At 57.9% G+C, this 20,954-nt stretch overlaps 3 protein-coding genes across 54 annotated transcripts in view; all 3 read left to right on the top strand.

Annotated features, from left to right (window-relative positions):
- Window positions 1–4,402, top strand: part of R3HDM2 (R3H domain containing 2) — a 176,089-nt gene extending 171,687 nt beyond the window's left edge. For all 50 annotated transcript variants that reach the window (XM_070052495.2, XM_070052484.2, XM_070052491.2 and 47 more), the window contains 4 exons: window positions 796–943; window positions 2,012–2,109; window positions 2,432–2,516; window positions 3,407–4,402. In XM_070052495.2, coding sequence (XP_069908596.1) covers window positions 796–943; window positions 2,012–2,109; window positions 2,432–2,516; window positions 3,407–3,747 — 672 coding nt within the window. In that variant the 3' untranslated portion in view covers window positions 3,748–4,402. The remainder of the gene's footprint in view (window positions 1–795; window positions 944–2,011; window positions 2,110–2,431; window positions 2,517–3,406) is intronic.
- A 1,675-nt stretch (window positions 4,403–6,077) lies between these two features.
- Window positions 6,078–12,987, top strand: STAC3 (SH3 and cysteine rich domain 3). The gene is made up of 12 exons (XM_002720904.6): window positions 6,078–6,320; window positions 6,950–7,013; window positions 7,267–7,534; window positions 7,759–7,856; window positions 8,061–8,133; window positions 9,782–9,879; window positions 11,362–11,428; window positions 11,529–11,578; window positions 11,864–11,949; window positions 12,127–12,178; window positions 12,263–12,400; window positions 12,557–12,987. The coding sequence occupies exons 2-12, from the start codon at window positions 6,951–6,953 to the stop codon at window positions 12,653–12,655; spliced, it is 1,092 nt and encodes a 363-aa protein (XP_002720950.1). The 5' UTR covers window positions 6,078–6,320; window position 6,950; the 3' UTR covers window positions 12,656–12,987.
- A 3,258-nt stretch (window positions 12,988–16,245) lies between these two features.
- COXFA4L2 (cytochrome c oxidase hypoxia associated subunit FA4L2) lies at window positions 16,246–20,854 on the top strand. 3 transcript variants are annotated; one of them, XM_089308570.1, is made up of 4 exons: window positions 16,246–16,386; window positions 19,217–19,305; window positions 19,980–20,094; window positions 20,166–20,854. In XM_089308570.1, the coding sequence occupies exons 2-4, from the start codon at window positions 19,226–19,228 to the stop codon at window positions 20,220–20,222; spliced, it is 252 nt and encodes an 83-aa protein (XP_089164696.1). In that variant the 5' UTR covers window positions 16,246–16,386; window positions 19,217–19,225; the 3' UTR covers window positions 20,223–20,854. The 3 variants fall into 3 exon arrangements, with proteins under 3 accessions (XP_089164696.1, XP_002720949.1, XP_089164695.1); XM_002720903.5 differs by lacking the exon at window positions 16,246–16,386 and adding an exon at window positions 18,798–18,934 and having other exon boundaries at window positions 20,034–20,094; XM_089308569.1 differs by lacking the exon at window positions 16,246–16,386 and adding an exon at window positions 18,798–18,934.
- Window positions 20,855–20,954: the final 100 nt, after the last annotated feature.

The following is a 20,954-nucleotide window of genomic DNA, read 5'->3' as shown; positions in this document are numbered from 1 at the left end:
AGCATCTGGATGAGCGCCGGTTCAAGTCCTGGCTGCTCCACTTCTGATCCATCTCACTGCTAAGGCAACTGGGAAAGCAATGGAAGATGGCCCAAGTGCTTGGGTCCCTGCCACCCACGTGGAGACATGAGTGGAATTACAGATTCCTGGCTTTGGCCTGGCCCAGGCTTGGCTGTGGCGGCCATTTGGGGAATAAACCAGCAGATGGAAGGTGTCTGTCTGTCTGTCTGTCTCTCTCTCTCTCTCTCCCCCCTAATAAATAAATCTTTTAAAAAATAATGACACCAGGGACCAGCACTGTGGCACAGTGGGCTAAGCCTCTGCCTGTGGCACCAGAATCCCATAGGAGCATCAGTTCCAGTCCCAGCTGCCCCTCTTCTGATCCAGCTCTCTGCTGTGGCCTGGGAAAGCAAGGGAGGATAGGATGGCCCAAATGCTTGGGCCTCTGCACCCACGTGGGATACCTGGAAGAGGCTCCTGGATGTAGGCTTTGGATCAGCTCAGCTCCAGCCATTGCAGTGTGAACCAGTGGATGGAAGACCTTTCCCTCTGTTTCTCCCTCTCTCTGTCTATAACTCTACCTCTTAAATAAATAAATAAATCTTAAAATAATAATAGTAATAATAAAACCAACTAATTAACCACTAGGTGGGCAGTTTGAAGGAGTGATCTGACTTTGACAGAGTTCAGCAAGAGTAGCTTCTTTCCTGAGAGAGGTGAAGTTTAAGCCAAGCCATAGAAACATGCAGAGGGTGATACTGACGTTCATGTGCATTGCGCTTCTCTCTTCCACAGGCCAGCACACAACTGAGCAGCAGCCCGGTCACCTCTCCCACCCAGTCTCCAGCTCCCTCGCCTGTCACCAGCCTCAGCAGCGTCTGCACAGGGCTCAGTCCTCTGCCTGTCCTCACACAGTTCCCCCGGTCTGCAGGTCCTGCACAGGGTAGGGGGCTCATTTAGGGCTGGCTGCCGTGGAATTTACCCTTCATATCCCACTCCCAAGTGTAGAGATGGAGAGGGTAGCAACAGGCAGGGAACCAGGCCAGCCAATCCAATTCTGGGAACCAACTTTTCCTTAACACCTGCTTTAGGGCAAAGACACCTGCCCGTCTAGTGCAGCCCATAGTTCACCTTATTCCAGCCCTGCTTTACAAACTTAGTACTTATCCCCAAGTCATGTGAAAGAACAGGGAGGCCAAGGAGTTTAACCTAACATCAGTACTGAATGTGAGGACTGGAAATGTGGAGCTTTGTAAAATGAGTATAGTTTCAGAAGAAGGAACACTAGATTTGAGTTCAAAGACTCGGATTCAAATTCTAGTTTCTCTACACATTAGCTTTGTGATATTGAACAGCTCATTTAATCTTAGCTGCTTTCTGCTTGGGCTGTGATTAACAATATAAAAATAAGATGAGAATATAGTTGAACTTCAGAGTGTTCTGAAATGTGATCTTTATCAATCCAGTGTAACACAGTGTGCCGTTGCTATTAGTACTTTACATGTCTTGCACTCATTTCACCTTCCCCAGGACACTATTGTGAGAAAAACAAACCCAGAATCACATTTCTGGAGACAGAGCCAGGATCTTAACCTAGGCAGGCTGACTCCCCGTCTGTGTTCTTGTCCAGTGCACTGTGTTGCCATTTTCCTGAATCAAACTTGAACTGAAGCCCGAGCCTGGGGATTGGGGGATGTGCATAAAAGATAAAAGACACAAGGGTCTATAGACTTCTTCCTTGGTCATTTCCATAGGGCCTTCTGTCTATAATGGAAAGAGCCCTTCTTCAAGGGTGAGGGGACCAAGAAGCTCCATTTAACTGTAAGGTACAGCTAAGCCATCAGGTTTAGGAAGACAGACAACTCTGAAGTCAGTCACTTGGGTACTCCCCTCACGGAAAAGATAAGAGTATCCTGAATGATTGCTCTCCATCTCCAAAGCTCCCTGAAGTCTCATAAGGTCACAGCAGGAGGCTCAAGCTCCCAGAAAACCGCCTGCTCTTAATCCCTAGGTGATGGGCGCTACTCTCTCTTGGGCCAGCCATTACAGTACAATCTGTCCATCTGCCCTCCCTTGCTCCATGGCCAGTCGACTTACACGGTGCACCAGGTAAGGCTACCAGAACCCCCTTTCTCACCCAGGCCCCTGTCTCTGAGCCACTACTTCAACCAGCTGGGTGGACAAAGGAGACAACACAGAATGGACAAGGCAGTAGAAGCTTTGCCCCACCCCTGACTCTCTCCCCACTCCCAGCGCATCAAGAAGCAGGGGCTCTTTGTTTCCCAGTGGCCACCCCCTCGCCAGTCTGGCTGGCTGTTGGGTTGGTGCCCTCTGGGTGGGAAGTTACTTCGCAGTCTCTCGGACAGACCTTGGGACGCAAGGCAGTCAATGTTGTTTGCTTGGAATGAGAATTAACTTTTGAATGTTGAAGGGACAAAGTGGATTGAAGCATGGAAACCGAGGCAAGAGACAAGCACTCAAATCTGCCTCCACTGACCTGGGGACCACAGACGTTGGTGAGTAGCAGGATGCTGAATCCCAGAAGAAGGTGCCCATCCCATCAGCCCTCATCACTATCCCAGGATGATGGGGAAAGCCAGTGTAGTTAGCATGGGCAGTGGAAGAGGGACCCTTTGTGCTCAGGAGCAGGCAGACATTGGAGAAGTGAAATACCTTGGTCCCTCTTACCAAGCCATCCCAGATACTTAAAGACCGATTGTGGTAAGACTTGGGAATAACTCGATAACGGGAGCTGCTGAGCCTCTTGCTAACAGTTGTCTTGGAGTGGTCCTGCCCCTAACCTGGGACATACAGTATTGGTAGCTTTAACCCCAGTTCGGGAGAAAATTGATGGGGGAATATGGAGGAGTATCTCTCCTCCTACAGCCTCCCATGCTAGGCACACAGGGTCTCTCAGGAGTTCACCCCGAGTTTGCTGAAATTCGGGAGCAAGGAAGGGAAGGGAAACTGCTTCCTGAGCGAGGAGGAAGGCTCCCTGTGGTCCAGCCTCTGAGCGGGAGGGCACGTGGGGCACATCTCACAGTGACCCGTTGACTCGATGGAAGCACATGAGCAAAGCCATTTCCTTCATAGCAGTGACACCCTGTGAGAAAGCTGCCACGTAGGTCCCGGGATCCGTACACTAGGATTTGGACTCCAGGCCCTTCTCCTTGGACTAGGAGAAGCAAAAGGCTCATTTGTTTCCCTCTGCATTGCCCGCATCGGAGTCTGGCTAGTGGGGAGTTGGGTTGATGTAGGGAGGGGAGGATAGGACTAAGCAAGAAAGGCCAGACTTTCTAGAGGATGTCTTACGTAGACCTGGTCAGCTGGACGTGTCTCTGCCTGATTACTGTTCAGTCCTCCTCAACCTTACACCTCACACGTATGCTCTTTTCTCCCCTTCCAGTCCTGGGGCGGGTCCTGGAGGTGACAGATCTCCCTGAGGGCATCACTCGCACCGAAGCAGACAAACTATTCACTCAGCTCGCCATGTCTGGTGCCAAGATACAGTGGCTCAAGGATGCTCAGGGGCTGCCTGGCGGGGGCAGCGGGGACAGTGGTGGGACCACCGAGAATGGCCGCCACTCGGACCTTGCCGCTCTGTACACCATCGTGGCCGTGTTCCCCAGCCCCCTGGCTGCCCAGAACGCCTCCCTTCGCCTGAATAACTCCGTCAGTCGCTTCAAACTACGAGTGGCCAAAAAGAACTATGACCTGAGGATCCTGGAGCGAGCCAGCTCCCAATGAATGGACACCAAGGGCAAGGAACCGGCACAGTAGGGGTGGGGCAGGGTGGAGGGGCAGAGGAATCCTGACACACGCGCACAGAGGCTGCAGCCGCAGCCGGCGGGGGCAGCGCTGGGAACAGGTGTGCCGGCGTGAACTCCTTCCGCCCCCGCCGCGGTCTCCTCGTTGCCTGGTGGGCCCTTCTGCTCCTCTCCTTCCCATACTCTTCTATCATTTTTTACCTCTTCTCCCACCATGAAATTAACTTCTTCGTATTTTTTGGTCAGGTAGAATTGGGAGGGTCCCACACTTCCCTATTCTCCTGTTTCCTTACCATCACAAGCCTCCCTTTCCTTTTTGAGTCTTTATGAATATATTTATATGAACAGAATTAAGACAGACAAAATTGATTTCCCTGTTCTCTAACTTCTCCCATCTTGTATCCCCAAGCCCCGCAGAGTTAAAACTTGGGACTCCCCCGCCCCCTAGAACACTTGTATCTTGTTTGTTTGAGGTTTGTGCCACAGTGACAGATGCAGTATTTAATTGCACATACAGATGTTTGCTGGGTATATTCACTGTAAATTTTATTTAATCTGGTTTTTGTTTGGGGGGGATTATTCGAGGGGAGGTTGGCTTTGTTTTTAAATATTAAAAAAAAAAATCTGTCACTGGACATCAGTCACTGTTTCTCTGTTGCCTCCCTGGGGTGGGTGGGGTTGGAGGCCCTGGGTGAGTAGCGCCCCTCACTGCTGGAGGAATTTGTTGTGGGTGGCTTCCCCTAGCATTGACACTTGACTTCCCTGCACTCTTCCCTCGGAGCCATCCTCCTCCCTGCTCACAGTTCTGATGGGGGCTGGGTCTCTAGGTCTGTGATTCACTGAGCAGCACCTCCCTCCTCAACTCTGGACCTCTGTGTCCCTATCAGTAAAATAAGAGCTCAATGACAAAGTGGCCTCTGAGGGTCCTTCTAGCCCTGAATTCCAGGACTCATGTTGGCCCTGTGGCTGAACTGGCGAAGGTGAGTGATGTTCACAGCCAAGTTGAGATACTGGCCTCGTACCCGTCTGTCAAAGGTTCCAGAAGCCCTTCAGAGGTGGAGGACTTGGACCTTTCTTGAATCCTAAAGCCAGAGGATTGGGTTCTACCTGGCAGGAACAGAAGAGGCTGCTTTTAACAGTAAAAGCTACGCCAGCTGAACTTGAAGTGTCCAGATGTGTGTTCCCTGCCATCTGTGGTGGAAGAAGAGAGGAGCCAGGAGTACTTGGGACTTCCCACAGCTAGCCTGTGGGTACAGGGTGGTCCAGCACCTGTTTCAATCTCCCCTACCCCTCTAGGAGAGATAAAGAGCAGTGGGTGGATGTGGCAAAGTGCAACCCCTAAAATTGCTGGGGTCTGGGTGGCCCTATCTCTAGCCAGGCTCCCCCCAAGAACTTGGCTGACCCCACCTGCGACGCAGTCCTTTATTTCTTACAGATAACAAGAAATAAAGCAGCATATGATAACCCCTCTTTCGTAGTTCAGAGTATCTCTTCCTTCAATTATGCCCTGGCCCAAAGAGAAGGCGAAGGCTGTATCCCCCTGAGATGAGAATGCCAGCCAGGCCTCTGCCCTCTCACTTCACGTGCTGGGGCATCAGAGGTGGGCGACGGGACCGGGGAACCGTAGTGGTTTAGAGACTTGGCCGTCCTCCCTTCAAAAGAGTCTACAGCTCCCTCCTGAGGAAGAATGGACTTAAAAATGACAAAAACTCCCTGCAGAAGGCAGCCACAGTCTCTGGCGTCAAGTATTTCTTCCTTGTTACTGGCCCCTCCTTCCCTGGAGCCCCTCAGGTGGAAGTCTCGGCCTGTCCTTTAGTAACCCTTACAATTCCCTTTACCCTCAGGACAGGATCTTAGTGGAATGGGGGGAGTAGAGCAGTACTGTGTATTCCTCGCCTCATTCCAGGATAGCAAGGTGCCCCTGCAGCTGCCCGGTGTCAGGCAGCCTTGTGGGGTGGCTGACAGGACAGTCAAGTGGCCCATCCTAGCCTGAAGGTCTGAAGCTGGGGGCTGGAGGGCGCAGGGACTTGGAGCCACCAGGAGACAACTGCAGAGAAGAGAAGCCTGGCTCCTAGAGGAGCTCCGGGGAGGGTAGAGTTGGGGGTGATTGGGCCTTGGGGAGAGGGGTTGGGGGTCTAATTCATCTTCCCTCACTTGCAGTCATCTGCATCCCCTCAAATGGGCACACAGCGTGAACAGAAACTCCCAGCACTGGGCCTGTTCAGCTCCTGCTACATGAAGAATCAGGGAACAGCAGCTGGGGGAGGGGTGGAGTTAGGGTCCAGCCCTGCCCAGACCTCCCGTGTCCGATTTCTCTGTGTCAGCTGTGTGGCTCAGCTGTCCACTTCCCTCCAGCCCTGTCATTTCAGCTCTGACACCAAGGCAAGAGGCTAGGAGGTCTACAAATAACCGTCTGAGTGGCTGGTGTGAGTACGGACGGCACTGGGGGGGCTTAGCCCCCAAGGAAGAGGAACCAGTCCTCCCCCAGCACCACCGTCAAGGCCCCAGGGGCTCCCTCTGCCCTCCACAGCCTGACTTTAGGGAACCCCAAACGTAAGTTGCCTCTTGCTCCCCTTTCCTGCTCCAGGATTGTTCTCCCCAACTTCCCCAGTCGTAGTCTATTCAGCTTCTGTGTCCTCTCATCTGTAAGTAGTGGGGTTTTTAGGAGTGGCATTATTCTACTCCAGGATGAGTTGGGATTGGAGGTGGGGGTGGGGTTGAGGGAACAGAGTAGTAGGGAAGGAAAGGCTCATATTACTCTGAAAACTTAAAATAGCAGGCCTGAGGCAGGCTGGGACAGAAGTAGGCAGCGGGCCCCAGGAGTCCAGAAAGAGGGGAGAAGCAGTGACTCCAGCTCATCCCTCCTTGTGGGCTCGCAGGGATGCACAGCAAACCTGCAGGGAGGGCGTGTAGAGGCACAGCCTACTGGACTGAGCAGGCTGCCTGTCAGAGTGGAAGGATGGATGGGAGGATAGCACTGGCTGGGAGGTTCTGACGTCTGCCGAGTTTCTTCTGGACCTCCATGGAATCTTGCTGCTCATAGCCCTACCATAGGGTCTCTGCGAGATTTTTCCTGAAGCCTCCCTTTCAAAGACCACCCTACCCCCCATGAGACAAGAATGAAAAGACAAGAAGAAAGGTAGTCAGGGATTAGATTTCCTATGGAGTCCAACCTCTTGCAGGATGACAGAAAAGGAGGTACCGGAGTCCCCCAAGCCCTCCCCAGCAGAGGCTGGGCAAAGTGGGGTGAGTCTGGGCCATTGACCGCTGTGTGGGGGGAGCTGGGAAGCCATTGCCGGCCAGAAGGAAAGTGCTTGATTGGTCTCTGCGTGTTGTTAGATGACTAGCCAGCACCTGTGGCTCCCCTGACCCCACCCACCCCACCCCCGGCTGCATTCCTTGCCCCAAACAAGAACAATGTGGCTAGCTGTAGCCTTAGCTACTCCAGGAGGCCAGGACAATCCTGTTAACATTGGGTTTCCTTCACTCCCTCCCTCAGCTGCAACGGCTGAAGCAGTTGTTCAGGAAGGGGTCTACAGAGACAAAGGAGATGGAGCTTCCCCCAGAACCCCAGGCCAATGGGGAGGCGGTGGGAGCTGGGGGTGGGCCCATCTACTACATCTATGAGGAAGAGGAGGAAGAAGAGGAGGAGGAGGAGGAGCCACCCCCAGAGCCTCCTAAGCTTGTCAACGATAAGCCCCACAAATTCAAAGATCATTTCTTCAAGAAGCCAAAGTTTTGTGATGTCTGTGCCCGGATGATTGTGCGTGAGTCATGAAGGGAAGCAGAGAAAGTGAGGGTGGAGGCAGGGAGTGCGGGAGAGGGTTTAGGAGAGTGATATTGGTAGCAGGTGGCCGGTGGCAAGATTTGACTTGGGAGATGGCTGTTAAGAGATTCAGAGTATAGAGTCCCAAACCAAAAAGGGAGAGGAAACTCTGGTGCAAAGAAGGGCAAGCCGGGGTCTTACACAGATGTTCTCTCCTCCCCCAAGTCAACAACAAATTTGGGCTTCGCTGTAAGAACTGCAAAACCAACATCCATGAACATTGTCAGCCCTACGTGGAGATGCAGAGATGCTTCGGCAAGATCGTGAGTAGGCTCTGGGGAGCAAGAAAGGAAAAGTGGGGGACTCGCTAGCTGTGCCCTTGCTGCTCCCCCTCAAGTCATCCCTTTCTTCTCCCTGCTTCTTCTTAGCCCTTCTCTTGCTCTGAGAAGGGGCGAGCACTCATGGGAGACATGGGTTCTGGACCCTGCACTACTGCCTCTAATACTTCCTCCCATCCCATCCTACAGCCCCCTGGTTTCCGCCGGGCCTATAGCTCCCCACTCTACAGCAACCAGCAGTACGCTTGTGTCAAAGATCTCTGTAAGTGCCCCATGTGGGACCTGAGGGAATGGGGCAAACCTCAGAGATGGTTGCATACCACCTCTAGCTTTGGAAGCCACAGTGTGAAACAGGAACATTCTATTTCCCATGACTCTCCCTCATCCTAATACAAAGGGTCTTCAAAAAGTTTGTGGAAAATGCTTGTCAGAAAAAAACTGTGGATTTTGAATATTTTTTGCACCAAAATAATTTTTTAATTGATTTTTTTTTTTTTTTTTTTTTTTTTAGGCAGAGAGAGACAGAGAGCTCCCATCCGTTGGTTCACTCTCCCAAATACCCACAATGACTAGGGTGAGCCGAGTCCAGAGCTAGTAACTCAGTTCAGGTCTCCCATGTGGAGATGCTTGAGCCGTCACTGCTGCCTCCCAGGCTCTGCATTAGCAGGAAGCCGAGTCAGGAGCTGGAGGTGGTTCTCAAACCCAGGCACTCCGATGTGGGATGCAGGCATCACAACTGCGAGGCTAACCATCCGCTTCCTAAACCTTTTAATTCTACCTTTTCATAAATGTTTGTAGTACCCTCATAAGGACTATTACAAAAGTAATAAGTACTTTTATAGCCATCTCGGTTGCAGCGTTAATATTGCCCTGTTTGAGGCAATCTTGAGAAAAATAAGATTTGCCTGGAGGGGGCCAGCACTGTGGCTCAGTGGGTTAAGCCTTTGCCTACAGTGCCAGCATCCCATATGGGCACCGGTTCAAGTCCCAGCTGCTCCACTTCCACTCCAGCTCCCTGCTAATGGCCTAGGAATACAATGGAAGATGGGCCAAGTTCTTGGCCCCTGCACCCAAGTGGGAGACCTGGAGGAAGCTCCTGGCTTCAGATTGTGGCCATTTGGAGAGTGAACTAGCAGATGGAAGCTCTGTCTCTCCCTCTTTGTGTCTGTAACTCTGCCTCTCAAATAAATAAATAAATCTTTTTTAAAGAAAAAAAATTGGCTAGAGCTATCTCCAGCTAACAGGAGATAGAGCCAAGACTGAAAATTGCATCTGCGAGTTTCAAAACCTGTGCTGTTCAGATGCAAAACTGTTTCTGAGCAAGAGCAAAGATTCTAGACTGTCCTCACGCTTCTCACAGAGTTATCCCAGACTCAGCCAGATCTGGAGCTGTGGGCAGCCTGGGCAGGTGGATGATTTGGCAATCCTTAGAAGTGTATTCCTTGACAATTCTCTCAGCATTTATTTGGAGAAGAGGCTGAACTTTGCGAGGAGCATGGGTGAAAATGAAGAATCTGCTGGTCACAGCACTGCAGCTTACACGTGCCACTCGGCAGGGAGAAGCCATCAGTTAAGGGAGCACTCTCCTTAGGAGAACGGTGACTCCACGCATGCCCCAGCTCCAGAGAAACTTGCTGCCATGTTTTCCTCCAGCGTCACGTAATGCTCTGCCTGGAAGGAGCCTGGCAGATCTCTTTCCATCTCGGGCCACTTCCAGTGCTATTTGTAGCAACCTCCATAGATGGGTGACCTCATTATCACCCAGATGACCACTCCCTGACCCTCCCCTCAAATACGGCCTTCCCCAAGGGTGTCTATTCGTGCCCACCTCTTTCCTCCACAAGAGGTGTCTCTTCCCTCCAAACCTCTTCCTCCCCAGTAGTGTCGTCTTTCTCCTCCAATTCCACCAGCTGCCGCCAATCGAAATGACCCAGTGTTTGAAACCCTGCGCACAGGGGTGATCATGGCAAACAAGGAACGGAAGAAGGGACAAGCCGACAAGAAAAATGTGAGCGCTGTTTTGGGAAGCTGACCAAAGCTGGGGATCTTCTTAAGATTGCACAGAGCCCAACAGACAAGTTTTTGCATGCACTTTTAAGTTTTCTGGACCTGCTGCGACTCACCAGGTTGAGAACTCCTGCCATAGAATGTTGGCTCAACCGCCCTTCTGAAACTTTCAGACTAACCACCCGAAGGCTAGATCCCAGGCCGCTGGCGGAACTGGGTGACAGAGGCAAGAGCTGTGCTTTCGGGTTTGAGGGAGAGAATGGGTCATGCCATGCGATCAGAGTGTTCTAGAGCCATGCAGGGGTCCCTGAGGGTCATCTGGTCCGACTCATTCATCTTCCAGATGATGAAACTGAGGCACAAAGCCACAGGCCAAGAGTGACCTCAGTCCCTTTTCTATTAGGGTTAGTAGGTTAGTAACACCACCCACTCACACTTCATTCAGCAAGGAGTTTATGTGAGTGTCCTTTGACGGAGGGCCTTCAGAAAGTTCATGGAAATGCATATTATGAAAAACTATGCATGGAGAGGCACACTTGTATCTTCCTGGATACCAGGTTAGACTAAGGTGGACGGTGGTTCCACTTAGACGGATTTCTGTGGCCATGGCCAGGATCCGGGTGCTGGTTCTCCTGTTCCTCACGACATGATGTGGTCCGTGGCCCTTGCCTGTGGACGTTCTCACTGATGCAAATGAAAATGTCAGTGGTATGTTCACTCAGTTTGTGGGGCAGCGAGGAGGGAAACCTATGTGCTGAGTGATACACTTTAACACACAGACTAAAAGAAAGGGCCAGAACTAATCACTTGAAATTTCATAAGGAAAAATGTACATATCTGCCCTTAGATTAAAAAAAAAAAAAACCAACTGTGTAAAATCTGAACCAGAGCTGTGGCTGCAGACTGGTTGCAGGGAGCTGGGCACGTGTGGGGATTTCTTTGATGAGAGCTAGGGTCCCTCAGGCGCCAGGACACTCTGGCGTCTGCTCTCGGAGGGGCCGCTCGTGTTTCTCTTCCATCCGGTGTATTTGTCAGCACAGACAGTAGGTGAAGGACCTGGAATCTGGATCCCAGGAGTTACTTGAAGGGACTGAGAGTGATTAGAGAAGAAAAGCCCAGAAGGACTTATCGGCTGTCCGCAGACACTGAGAGGGGCCGTGTTTGCTCCACAGGCAGTACAGGACCAATCCAACTAAAAATTGCAGGAAGACTGATTGAGGCTTACTACAGGGAACTGCCTTGAAATTGCTCGTGGTTACTCTGTAAGGTAGTGAGCTCCCTGCCATTAACTGCATCCAAGCACAGCTCAGCGTGGGCATTCCGCCCACCAGGAAGCCTACGAAGTCAGCGGCTGGCCTGGCTGTTTCTCCCAAGGCTGCGGCCCTGAGATCCTATCATTTGGAAGTGCTCAGGCCTTCCTAGAGAGCCAGCGCAGGCTCTGGTTCCCAAGACGACCTCCCCCTAACTCTGGTGCCCCCTCCAGTCTCTAGCAGCCATGATGGAGGAGGAGCCAGAGTCCGCCAGACCAGAGGAAGGCAAACCCCAGGATGGTGAGTGTCCCGGAGGTCTCAGCTGCGGCCCAGGGGTGGAGATAAGAGAGAGGGCTGCCCTCCAGGGCCAGACACAGTCTGAGGTGTTTCCCACCCCCAGGAAACCCTGAAGGGGATAAGAAGGCTGAGAAGAAGACGCCTGATGACAAAGTGAGACTCCTTCCTCCTGGCGAGGGTCCCAGGCCTCTCCCCAGCCCAGGTCCCACAGCGCTCACAGCTCAGTGGCGGCTCAGCTGACCCCTTGGTTCCCATCACCCTCAGCCTGCCCTTTCCCTCACCACGGCACACGCCCAAAGCCATCAATCAACTCCTCTTAGTTCAGGGACCTGGAAGAGGGTTGCAATGCGGTGTGTCTGGAGTGTCCCCGCCTTGGGCTTCTACCCCTCCATGGGGGGTACAGGAGCGCTGACACTCCCCATCCCCTCTCACTCCCAGCACAAGCAGCCTGGCTTCCAGCAGTCTCATTATTTCGTGGCTCTCTATCGGTTCAAAGCCCTGGAGAAGGACGACCTGGATTTCCCGTGAGCGGCCTGGGGTTGGTGGGGAGTGGGAGACAGGAGTGGCACGCTAGGCTTCCTGTGGAAGTGGGGGGCGGGGACTCGGAGCTTGGAGCCTCCTGGGGTTGGACCTGGGGCCCAGCCAGGAACCTGCTACTGAGTGAGGGTCCTAAATCTCACAGCCCCGCCTTCCTCTCCCAGGCCAGGAGAGAAGATCACAGTCATTGATGACTCCAACGAAGAGTGGTGGCGGGTAAGGAAAGTGAGGGACGAGGGTGGGACACGGGTTGCCTCTAGAATCTGAGACGGAGGGGTTGATTGTCCCTGTCTTCCCTAGGGGAAAATCGGCGAGAAAGTCGGGTTTTTCCCTCCAAACTTCATCATTCGGGTCCGGGCTGGAGAGCGTGTGCACCGCGTAACCAGATCCTTCGTGGGGAACCGTGAGATAGGGCAGATCACCCTCAAGAAGGACCAGGTAGCCCTGGAGCCCCATCCGGTCCCGGGCCCGGATGCTCCTCCGCCAATGGGCTCCTTGGCCATCCGAGCCCACGGAGGAGTAGCAGGAGCCTCTGTTGCCCCAGGCTCCCCTGCTCTGCCCTTCATTCTGCTCCCTGATCCTTTAATCTTGTAGATCGTGGTGCAGAAAGGAGACGAAACCGGCGGCTACGTCAAGGTCTACACCGGCCGCAAGGTGGGGCTGTTCCCCACCGACTTCCTGGAGGAGATCTAGGCTTGCGGGCGCCTGCAGGCAGGAGACCCCCGTGCTCCACTCTGGGCTGGCCCGGTGGAGGCTGGGGAGAAAAGGGGCAAAAGCAACTGGACTGCTGGGTGGGGGAGGTGGGGGGAGGTCCGCCAGGGCGGGGGCGGGGGCGGGGGCGGGGGGCTTCTGCGAAGGGACTGGTTCCTGCTCCCTTCCCCGGCCGAGGGTTCCAATACCTGGTGCCCTCAAGCCCAGCCGGCGAGAGCCGGACCAAGAACGCATCGCCACTAGGAGGGGCCGGAGGGGGGAGTGGAACTGTCGAATGTTGCGGATTTATTAAAGTTTTGACAAAAGTTAGAAAAGTTTCTTCTTTAACTGCGGAGGGCTGGAGGATCCTCCCCAGCTTTCCCGCTCCACTACCATCCGGCAACCGAGATCTTGGCTGAGCCTGCGGGAGGGAGGGAAGACAACTGCGTCCGCCAAGAGAAACCTCTGTGGCCTGTGAGCAGGCGAGCCGAGCCGGAGTCGCCGCCCCTGCGCCCCTGCGCCCCTGCGTCCTTGCGGCCGGCGCCGACCGCCCAACACCGTAGGCCCCTAGGGTCTTGGTCATTTAGCCGCCCGCAGCTCCCCTTGCATTTCGGAACCTGGCTCAGCGCCCAGCTAGGCCGCCAGGGGGCGATGCAAGATCTCGGTTGGAGAGCGAGGGATGGGGAGGGGGTAAGGGTGGGTAAGGGGAGAGAACCAGAGACACCGAGCCGGAGACCCTAGGCCTGGGAGGGGGTGGGGAGCGTGCCGTCTCTATGGCAACACTTCCTCAAGTCCTCCGGGAACCAAGCTAGCGAGGCCGGGGGGCCTAACCCCTCCCGCGCGGCCCCTGCCCCAGCCCTTTCCGACAGGTACCGAGGAGAGGACGCGGGGCCGACAGCTAACCGGCTCTCGCGGAGACCCCCCCTGCGGCGCGCTGTATGCAAATATTATTTGCATATGCAAATATGCAAATGTGCCGGCCCCGGTCAGGGCGGCAGGTGGCGAGGAGCGGGAAGGTGTGGGGAAAGGAGCAGAAGGAGACGTGGAGTTTGGGGACCTGGGAGCGGACCAGTGAGAGGCAGCCTGGGGTGGTCGCTGGAGTGGGGCAGGCGGAGGGTCTTGAGCTTGATGGTGGGTGGGGGAGGGTCGGCTTGGCCAGCCAGGCGCTTCTCTTCTTGTCTGCCCGTTGTCTGCCACGACTGAGGTTGGCACCGCCTAGCAAGGTTGGCAGCGGGAGCCCGGGCACCATCTGCTGCTGGCGGGGCTGGTGGGGGGGATAGGGCAGAGGCTCAGCTGGACTGGGGAAGAGCGGGGCCTGGGACGAGGGCACCCCCTCCTTCCAGAAGGCTGAGGTGCGATGGGGGTGGGGAAGTGCACAGGAAGGCTCGCTGCAGAACCGGGTCCACTTTCCTGGTTCCCTTTGCCCTTGACTGTCCCAGACGCCTCGGGCAGGGGCCAGTGGCTGGGTCATAACGGCAGCCCCCCCCCCACCTCCCTTCACGATTGGTGTGGAATAGGAGCAGATCACAGGTGCACACACACACACACACACACATCCCTCCTGGGGACCCGCCCACCACGAGTGTGTGCAGGGACGGATAGCAGGGTTAGGGCCTTTTCATCAAGCAGTCTGAGGGACTCAACACCCCAGCCCCCCAAGATCTTTGAGCAGGGCCCCCCACGACGCTGAAGCAAAACCAATTTACTGGCTCATTGGGCGGTGATGCTGGTGTGGGGGTGTGGAGGAGCAGGGAGAGCGGCTGTTCTCCCCCTACACTCGGGGGGCGCCCCCCTCCCTCGCCTCACCGAGCCGGCAGCTGTCCCTAATTAGAGCGGTGCTTTAATTGGATTTATCAGCAGTTAATAGGAAATTAAGCAAAGGGCCCGAGAGAAGAGGGGCGGGAGGAGCGCAGAGATGGGCTGGCGAAGAGCTGGAGGGAGGGGTGCTGGGGTGCCAGAGGTGGGGACACGAGGCCCAGGGAGACTGAGTCCCAGGGTCACACCTTCCCTCAATACTCTGCCGCCAGTTGAGCCGTGCCCCACAGACCCGAGAGCAGATCCCGAGAGAGGGCGACAAGGCAAGACCCTCTTGGAGCCCTCAGCGCCCCCAGCTCCCGCAGGCACCCGCCTAGGTGATGGATGACGCTGCTACCCGCCGCAAAGGTCATAAGTCTGGGCCGGGGAGCCGACTGAATTGAAAACAGATCGGAGGTAGGGCCAGGGGTTCGAGGGCCCAGGACACAACTCCCACCTCACCCCTCTCCCACTCCACGGTCGGTAAGAATGTTTAACAATCACACACAAAATTAGAGTACCCTTCGGAGTGGGAAGATTGGGCAGCACTGGGGAGTTGTTGGGTACTCAGTACCCTCTCTGCTGGGAAGCTGAGCTGGAGATCGGGATTCTCCCTGTGCAGCTACCAATGCCCCTCCCATTGCACCCCTCCCCCAACGGCTCGGGTTGGGGTCGGCCTTGCCCGCAGGGGCCGCCCGCGGTCCGCACCACCCACCCCGCGGACAGGGAGGAAGCTTGCAGCAGCCCAGCGGGGGCGCACAGGCCTCAGAGTGTGCAGCCCCAGGCGCCTCCTGTCACTGAGGCCTCATTACACAGCTCGGCTAAGGCAGGCTAACAAGGCCTGCTCCGGGAACCGTGGCGACCTCTCGGCCACATTCCCTCCCAGCTGGGGCATCATGGCTGCTCCCGCATAAACGTGCATGCCAGCCTCTGAGTGGGTCCGGGTGGTTGGGTGTTCTCTCTGTGCCTCTGTACCTCTGTATCTCCTGTGTGTGATAGGTGTGTTTGTGTGTGTTAGGCGTGGCTGAGACCCACATATACGCCCGTGTCTGAGCCTTGGGGGCGTGTGTCTGTGTCTGTGGGACTTGTCCACTCCCACCCCGTCCTCCCCCATGGTTTCCGGCTCAGCCCCAGGTGTCTGGGTGCCCTTAAGTGCTTGGGGGTGTGGACGTGTCTGTGTGCCCTTCACGCCGGCGTGCGCCCCCACGCGCGAGCCGGTATATCCCTGTGTCAGGTGTGAAAATCGGGAAGAGCCACCGGTGAGTGTGTGTTGCTTTGGGCGTCTCCGCCTGCAGGTGTGTGTCTCGGTGACAGTGCGTGGGCGTGTGCCTGGGTGTGAGCCGCGCGGCGGCGAGTCTCCAAATGACAGTGTGACGCACGCGTGTGTGCGCGCGCGCCTGGGTGAGTCTCCCGCCCCCGCTGCTTCCTCTCCCTATTTCTATTCCTCTCTCCTCTCCCGGCCGGCTCGGCTCCGCCGTCCGCATCATCTCCATCCATTATTGAAGAAACAGCCGCGTCCGCTCCAATCACATCAACCCCCCGCCCCCTCCCCGTTCCGCTCGCCCCGCGGCCCCTCTGGGTGCTGGGGAGGGGGAAAGCCAAGGCGCGGCGGGGACGCCACACGGCAGCGGGCTCTTGACCCCGTGCCCCGAGCTGGGCCAGGCGCCGGGACGCCAGGGTCCCCGGCGGAGAGCGCTTTGCATAAACAGATGGCGTGAGCGTCTTTGTCTCGCTCGCTTGGCCGCGCGGCTCCCGGCTCCGCTTCTGTCTGGCTGATGCAATCACGACCGTCTCAGAGCCTCGGGACCCGACGCCCTTAATAGTGGCAGAGGGGGTCAGGGACCCCAGGGCTCCCGAGCAGCTGCTGGGCCCTGTGTCTCTCCTCCAGCCGCCCCCTCCCCGTCCCACAGCTGCAGCTGGAAGAAGGAGGCCGTGCAGAGGTGATGGGCATGTGGAGGTGACCGGGAGGGGGACCCCAAGCAGTGCCCAGCGCTGTCCCCGGGCTGTCCTGTTGGACTGCTGCAGCCCCTCGGGGCGCCAGCAGAAGACTAGGAATGGGGGGGAGGGGTGGCAAGCAGAGAGGCAGAGACAGAAATCGGTGTTGGTAAAGAGCCACGGCGCCGAGGAGAGAGGTAGAGGAAAAGAGAGAGAGACACAGAAACAGATGCTGGTGGAGAGCACAGCAGAAAAGAGACAGACAGACAAAGCCAGGACGGTGGGCACCGGAGAGGCAGACATACCCAGAGCCAGAGCCAAACAGAGACAACGGGACACACGGCCTGCAGATGAGGCGGGAAGAAGGGCAGTCAGATGCCAGGGCAGGTCTGCTCACAGGGTAGAGAGCAGTCATGGGAGCCCCAGGCACGTGAGGCCGCCCGGCCCCAGGAGAGGACCAGCCTGATGCCCGGGAAGCTCCCGTGTCCTCGATCCGCCCTTTGTACCCACCTCACACCACGAGAGTGGAGGCTGAGGCGCCCACTGTCTCAGCAGCGGGATTATCCGGAGTGCCCGGCTGGGCGTGGACCAGGGTTGGTTTTACCTGCTCCAGCGCTGGGAGTGCAGGGCCAAGGCCTCCCGACAGGGGGCGCCCGAGGCCTCGGGCCCCCCCGCCGAGTTGGGAGCCATTCGGCCTCTAGGGGGCGCCCGCACCCACGGACCCGGCTACTCAGGGGCCACGCGGAGCCCAGCTGCGTTTGACCTGCTGCCCCAACAGCGCATGGATTAGCATCCTGGTGTGGTTTAGCCTAATCCGTGCCTAATGAGTCCTGCCATCCCTCAGGGAACGGGGGGGGGGGGGGGCGGGGGCAGAGGGGATCTTGAACCCAAAGAGTTCTGCTTCAACTTGGCCCCCAGAGACCGTGGACGGCAAGCAAAGATAGGAGGCCGGGTAGAGATGGGCTCACAGCCCCGAGACCTGAGGCAGGCGAAGGGTCGGGGCGTCGCGGACGCGGGGAGCAGAAGCAATCATGTCACAGTGCAGCTTGGAGAGTGGGGGGTTGGGGGGCCAGGTTCAAGGCCAGTGGCTCTAAGAAAGGAGCTGGACCGAGGGCCCCGGGCTCACCAGGCCCGGGTCCCCGGACCTCAAGAGAAGAGCCCGGCGTCGCTGCCAGCACCCTGCTGCCCAGCTGTGCCACAGATGCCAGATGTGCAGCCCAGATGTGCGGCCGCTCGGGCGGAGCCCGCAGCCTAGAGGGCCAGGGGTGCGTGTGCACGGGGAGGGCTCGGTGCTGCCGCGGCTCTGACACCCGTCAGCCCCCGCCCCCGCCCCGCACACGCGTCGCAGCGAGTCTCTGTCTCTTTGTTCTCGCCGTGTCTCTGACACTTTATCTCATTATCCGCCTGAGGGAGGCGGAGAGCCCGGGACCCCACAGCCTAATTACAGCCGCGCTTGGCAGCGCAGGGGGCGGGGGAGGGATCAGCGCGCGAGAAAGGGAGGGGGCTCCCCTCCCCGCACCCCGAGGGGCACAGCGGCAGGGGCACGGGACGGGCTCTGGAGGGGAGATTTGGGGAGGTCGCCGGAGGTTAGCCAGGGAGTGCGGAGGGGCAGTTAGGGCTCAGCTCCTGCGTCCCTAAGACCCCAACTCCCCAGACAGGGGGCGGGTGTGCAGGTCCCCCATCCCCCCCCACCCCACCCCCACCCCCGGCAACGCAGCCTACACCTGCGTTGGCTGAGAAGCGCCAGTCTGTGTCTTGTTCTTCCTCCCTCAACATCTTCTCCGTCTTTCCCCCAACCCAGTTCTATTCCTTGCCAGGCCACAGCCCAGAGGCACAGGCTGGTTTCCGTGGGCGTGGCCTCCTGCACCCCTACCCTAGGTAGCTAGCAGGGTCAGCTTGGTCCCTCAAGCCCCCACCGTGCCACTACTGACCTACCGTGTCCTGAGCCTGGATGAAGACAGGCCTCCTTCCGGTCCTCCAACACCCCCCCGTGGGGGGGGGGGCGACCACAACAGGGGTTGGGGCAGTGTTTAGTGATGGCAGTCACTGGATGGATAGCGACACTGCCAGCCCTGCCAGTTACCTGAGGGGCCTCAGGGTAACGCTACAGACGCCCTCACTGGTCCCCTGCCACACACCCGTGAACACGTGCCACAGGTGTATCTTGCTGCAGGTCCGTCTGCATATCTGTCCCACAGCCATCCCCCTTCCCTGGTGAGTCTCCAAGTGCGGAGCCTGCGAGGCACCTCCCGCCCTCAGATGCCTAAACCTCCAAAGGGGTGCAGCCAGGGAAAACAGAGAGTCAGAGACCTGTGTGCTCCCCAGCAACTCCTCTCCTGTCCTGGGCCTGGACTTGCAGGCAGGAGTGAGGAACATGGGGTGGGGTGAATCTGCAGAAGCGGCCAGCCCAGCTGGGCTGACCCCTCCCTGCAGGGGCGGGACCCCGAGAGGAGGGAGAGATCCGAGGCACTGGGAAGGAGACACAGGAGAGGCGCTATGGCAGCAACCGGTCTAGGGGCCCGCTTCTACCGGCAGATCAAAAGGCATCCGGGGGTGAGTGCCACCTCTGGCCGCAGATCCACTGCCCCACCCCGTGTCCCGCGGGCCCTGCCTGGGGCCCGTTGCTCCAAGGCTCCCAGTCGTCCCCAGGAGCCCTGATCTGTCCCTCCAGGCTGCCTTGAACAGAAACGCCCTGGGGTGAGACCAGGGTGATCTTAAGAACTTCCAGGTTCCCTACCCCAGAAGGGAGGGAGTCAGAGGCAGGGTGGGGGTGGGGCAGGCAGAGAGCTGGGGGGCAGGGGCTAACCCTGAAGGTGCCCTCCGTGTGCCCTGCAGCTCATCCCGATGATCGGCTTCATCGCGCTGGGCATGGGCAGCGCTGGGCTCTACCTGCTGCGACTCGCTCTGCGCAGCCCCGACGTGTGGTAAAGGACAGGCGTGGCACTCCCGCAGGGGTCTTGGGTGGGGCGGGAAGTCATTGGCCACCAGCAGCGGTGGGAGCGAGCAGTCCTGGCCAGGTATCTCGGGCTGTACCACACCGTATCTCAGGGCTGGAGCCCACTCCTAACCTGGGAGACCCCGATCTCGGCTCTGGCCTGCCTGGGCGCCCGCTCGTCTGGGGCTCCCGGCCTGGTTGCCATGGCGACGCCGCTCTGCCGATGGCCTCCCGCTTTGGGGCACCTAAGTCCAGCGCCCTGGAGCACCTGGGGCACGGCCGCGTTCGCTGCAGCGGGCACCACTGGGCCCGGGGTGTCGAGGGGACTTCACGCCGGTCGCTGAGGCAGTGAGGGTGGAGGTCCTCCAACCCGCAGCAGGCGTGCCGGCCGCGCGGCACTCTCCGAATCCGCCGCCCTTGGATAATCTGTGCCCAGTTCCCGGACTCTGCTCTGTGGTGTCCGTCTGGGGCGGCAGTGAGCGGGCGGGAGTCACCAGCCCCCACGCTGACAATGGTGACAAGCTGCCTGTCTGCATTGTCAGCACCTGCTAACATACCCCCACTCTGGGAAGCGGGCCCCTAGAGCTGGAGACATGGGTGGGTGGGTGGATGGGGGAAGGGTGGGGGAGCAGGGACTCCAGCTGGGGCCCGGGGCTCACGCAGGCTTCAGGAGTCCTGGCTCCCTGAGACCCCAGCCCTGTCCATCGTGCTCCGCAGCTGGGACCGCAAGAACAATCCGGAGCCCTGGAACCGCCTGAGCCCCAATGACCAATACAAGGTGTGTGCTTGCTCCAGGGTGCTCCCCCACCGGCTCGTCCTGGCCCCGGGGCCCACCTCTCCCTCTCTCAGTTCCTTGCAGTGTCCACTGACTATAAGAAGCTGAAGAAGGACCGGCCAGACTTCTAAGCTGCACTGGGCTGCGCTGGCCAGCGCCCCGGTTTCTACTCCGTGCCTGTAGACCCCCTAGGCATCAGTGTGTGCCCCCGTCCAGCTCTTGCTCCCACAGGCCACGTTCCCACGCACAGAGGCAGCGGCCCCACCCCCACCCTCCTCCCTCGCTCCCCAGCGGAAGCGCCTCTGACCCTCGGCTGCGGTCCCACGTGGGGGAGGGCAGGCAGCAGCCCCAGGGGGCACCCAAAAGGCCCAAACCAGCTGCTCGGCCCTCCTACCCCACTCTGCAGGGTGTGGCGCAGGCTACGTGCTGAGCGTGGCCGACATGAGCCAACAGCGAGCAGGGGCCTCTGAGTGCCAAACGACGTGGCGGGCCCCACGTTGGCCCAGGCTCCCGGCGCCTGCCAGGGGCGGCGCTGCTCAGGCTCGGCAGGGCTCGTCTGGCGCCGCCCAGCCTGCCCGCCCAGTACGGGACAGTCCGTCCCCAGCCCAAGCCGGCAGCTTCCAGCGCCAAAGGCGACCCTCTCGCCTCCCACCTGGGCTTCCCCCTGCCGCTCCCCACCCCTCCCCTCCCTTGCTCCCCTCCATCCCCCGGGATCAAACAGAAGCAGCCGTGGGCAAAATACAATTTCATTTAACAAATTGAATTTGCTGCGCCTGCTAATCACGTCTGGTGTCGGCTCTGATCAGAGACAGAGAGGAGGCTGCAGCCCCGGGGGTCCTTGTGGTGGGGGGGCGGGGTAGGGA

Source organism: Oryctolagus cuniculus, chromosome 11 (assembly GCF_051225735.1).
Source record: "Oryctolagus cuniculus isolate XC-2025 breed Fujian yellow rabbit chromosome 11, ASM5122573v1, whole genome shotgun sequence".
Classification (NCBI taxonomy): domain Eukaryota; kingdom Metazoa; phylum Chordata; class Mammalia; order Lagomorpha; family Leporidae; genus Oryctolagus; species Oryctolagus cuniculus.
The sequence above is the reverse complement of the archived record's forward strand: the minus strand, read 5'-3'. Positions and strand labels throughout refer to the sequence as shown.

What these genes read in the sequence shown, in the direction of transcription:
- STAC3 (XM_002720904.6), top strand. Translation starts at nt 6,951, where the DNA reads ATGACAGAAAAGGAGGTACCGGAGTCCCCCAAGCCCTCCCCAGCAGAG. An exon ending in CTGTGCCCGGATGATTGTGC is followed by an intron (nt 7,535 to 7,758) that starts GTGAGTCATGAA and finishes TCCTCCCCCAAG; the next exon opens with TCAACAACAAATTTGGGCTT. An exon ending in AAGGACGACCTGGATTTCCC is followed by an intron (nt 11,950 to 12,126) that starts GTGAGCGGCCTG and finishes TTCCTCTCCCAG; the next exon opens with GCCAGGAGAGAAGATCACAG.
- COXFA4L2 (XM_089308569.1), top strand. Translation starts at nt 18,878, where the DNA reads ATGGCAGCAACCGGTCTAGGGGCCCGCTTCTACCGGCAGATCAAAAGG. An exon ending in AGATCAAAAGGCATCCGGGG is followed by an intron (nt 18,935 to 19,216) that starts GTGAGTGCCACC and finishes TGTGCCCTGCAG; the next exon opens with CTCATCCCGATGATCGGCTT. An exon ending in GCCCCAATGACCAATACAAG is followed by an intron (nt 20,095 to 20,165) that starts GTGTGTGCTTGC and finishes TCCCTCTCTCAG; the next exon opens with TTCCTTGCAGTGTCCACTGA.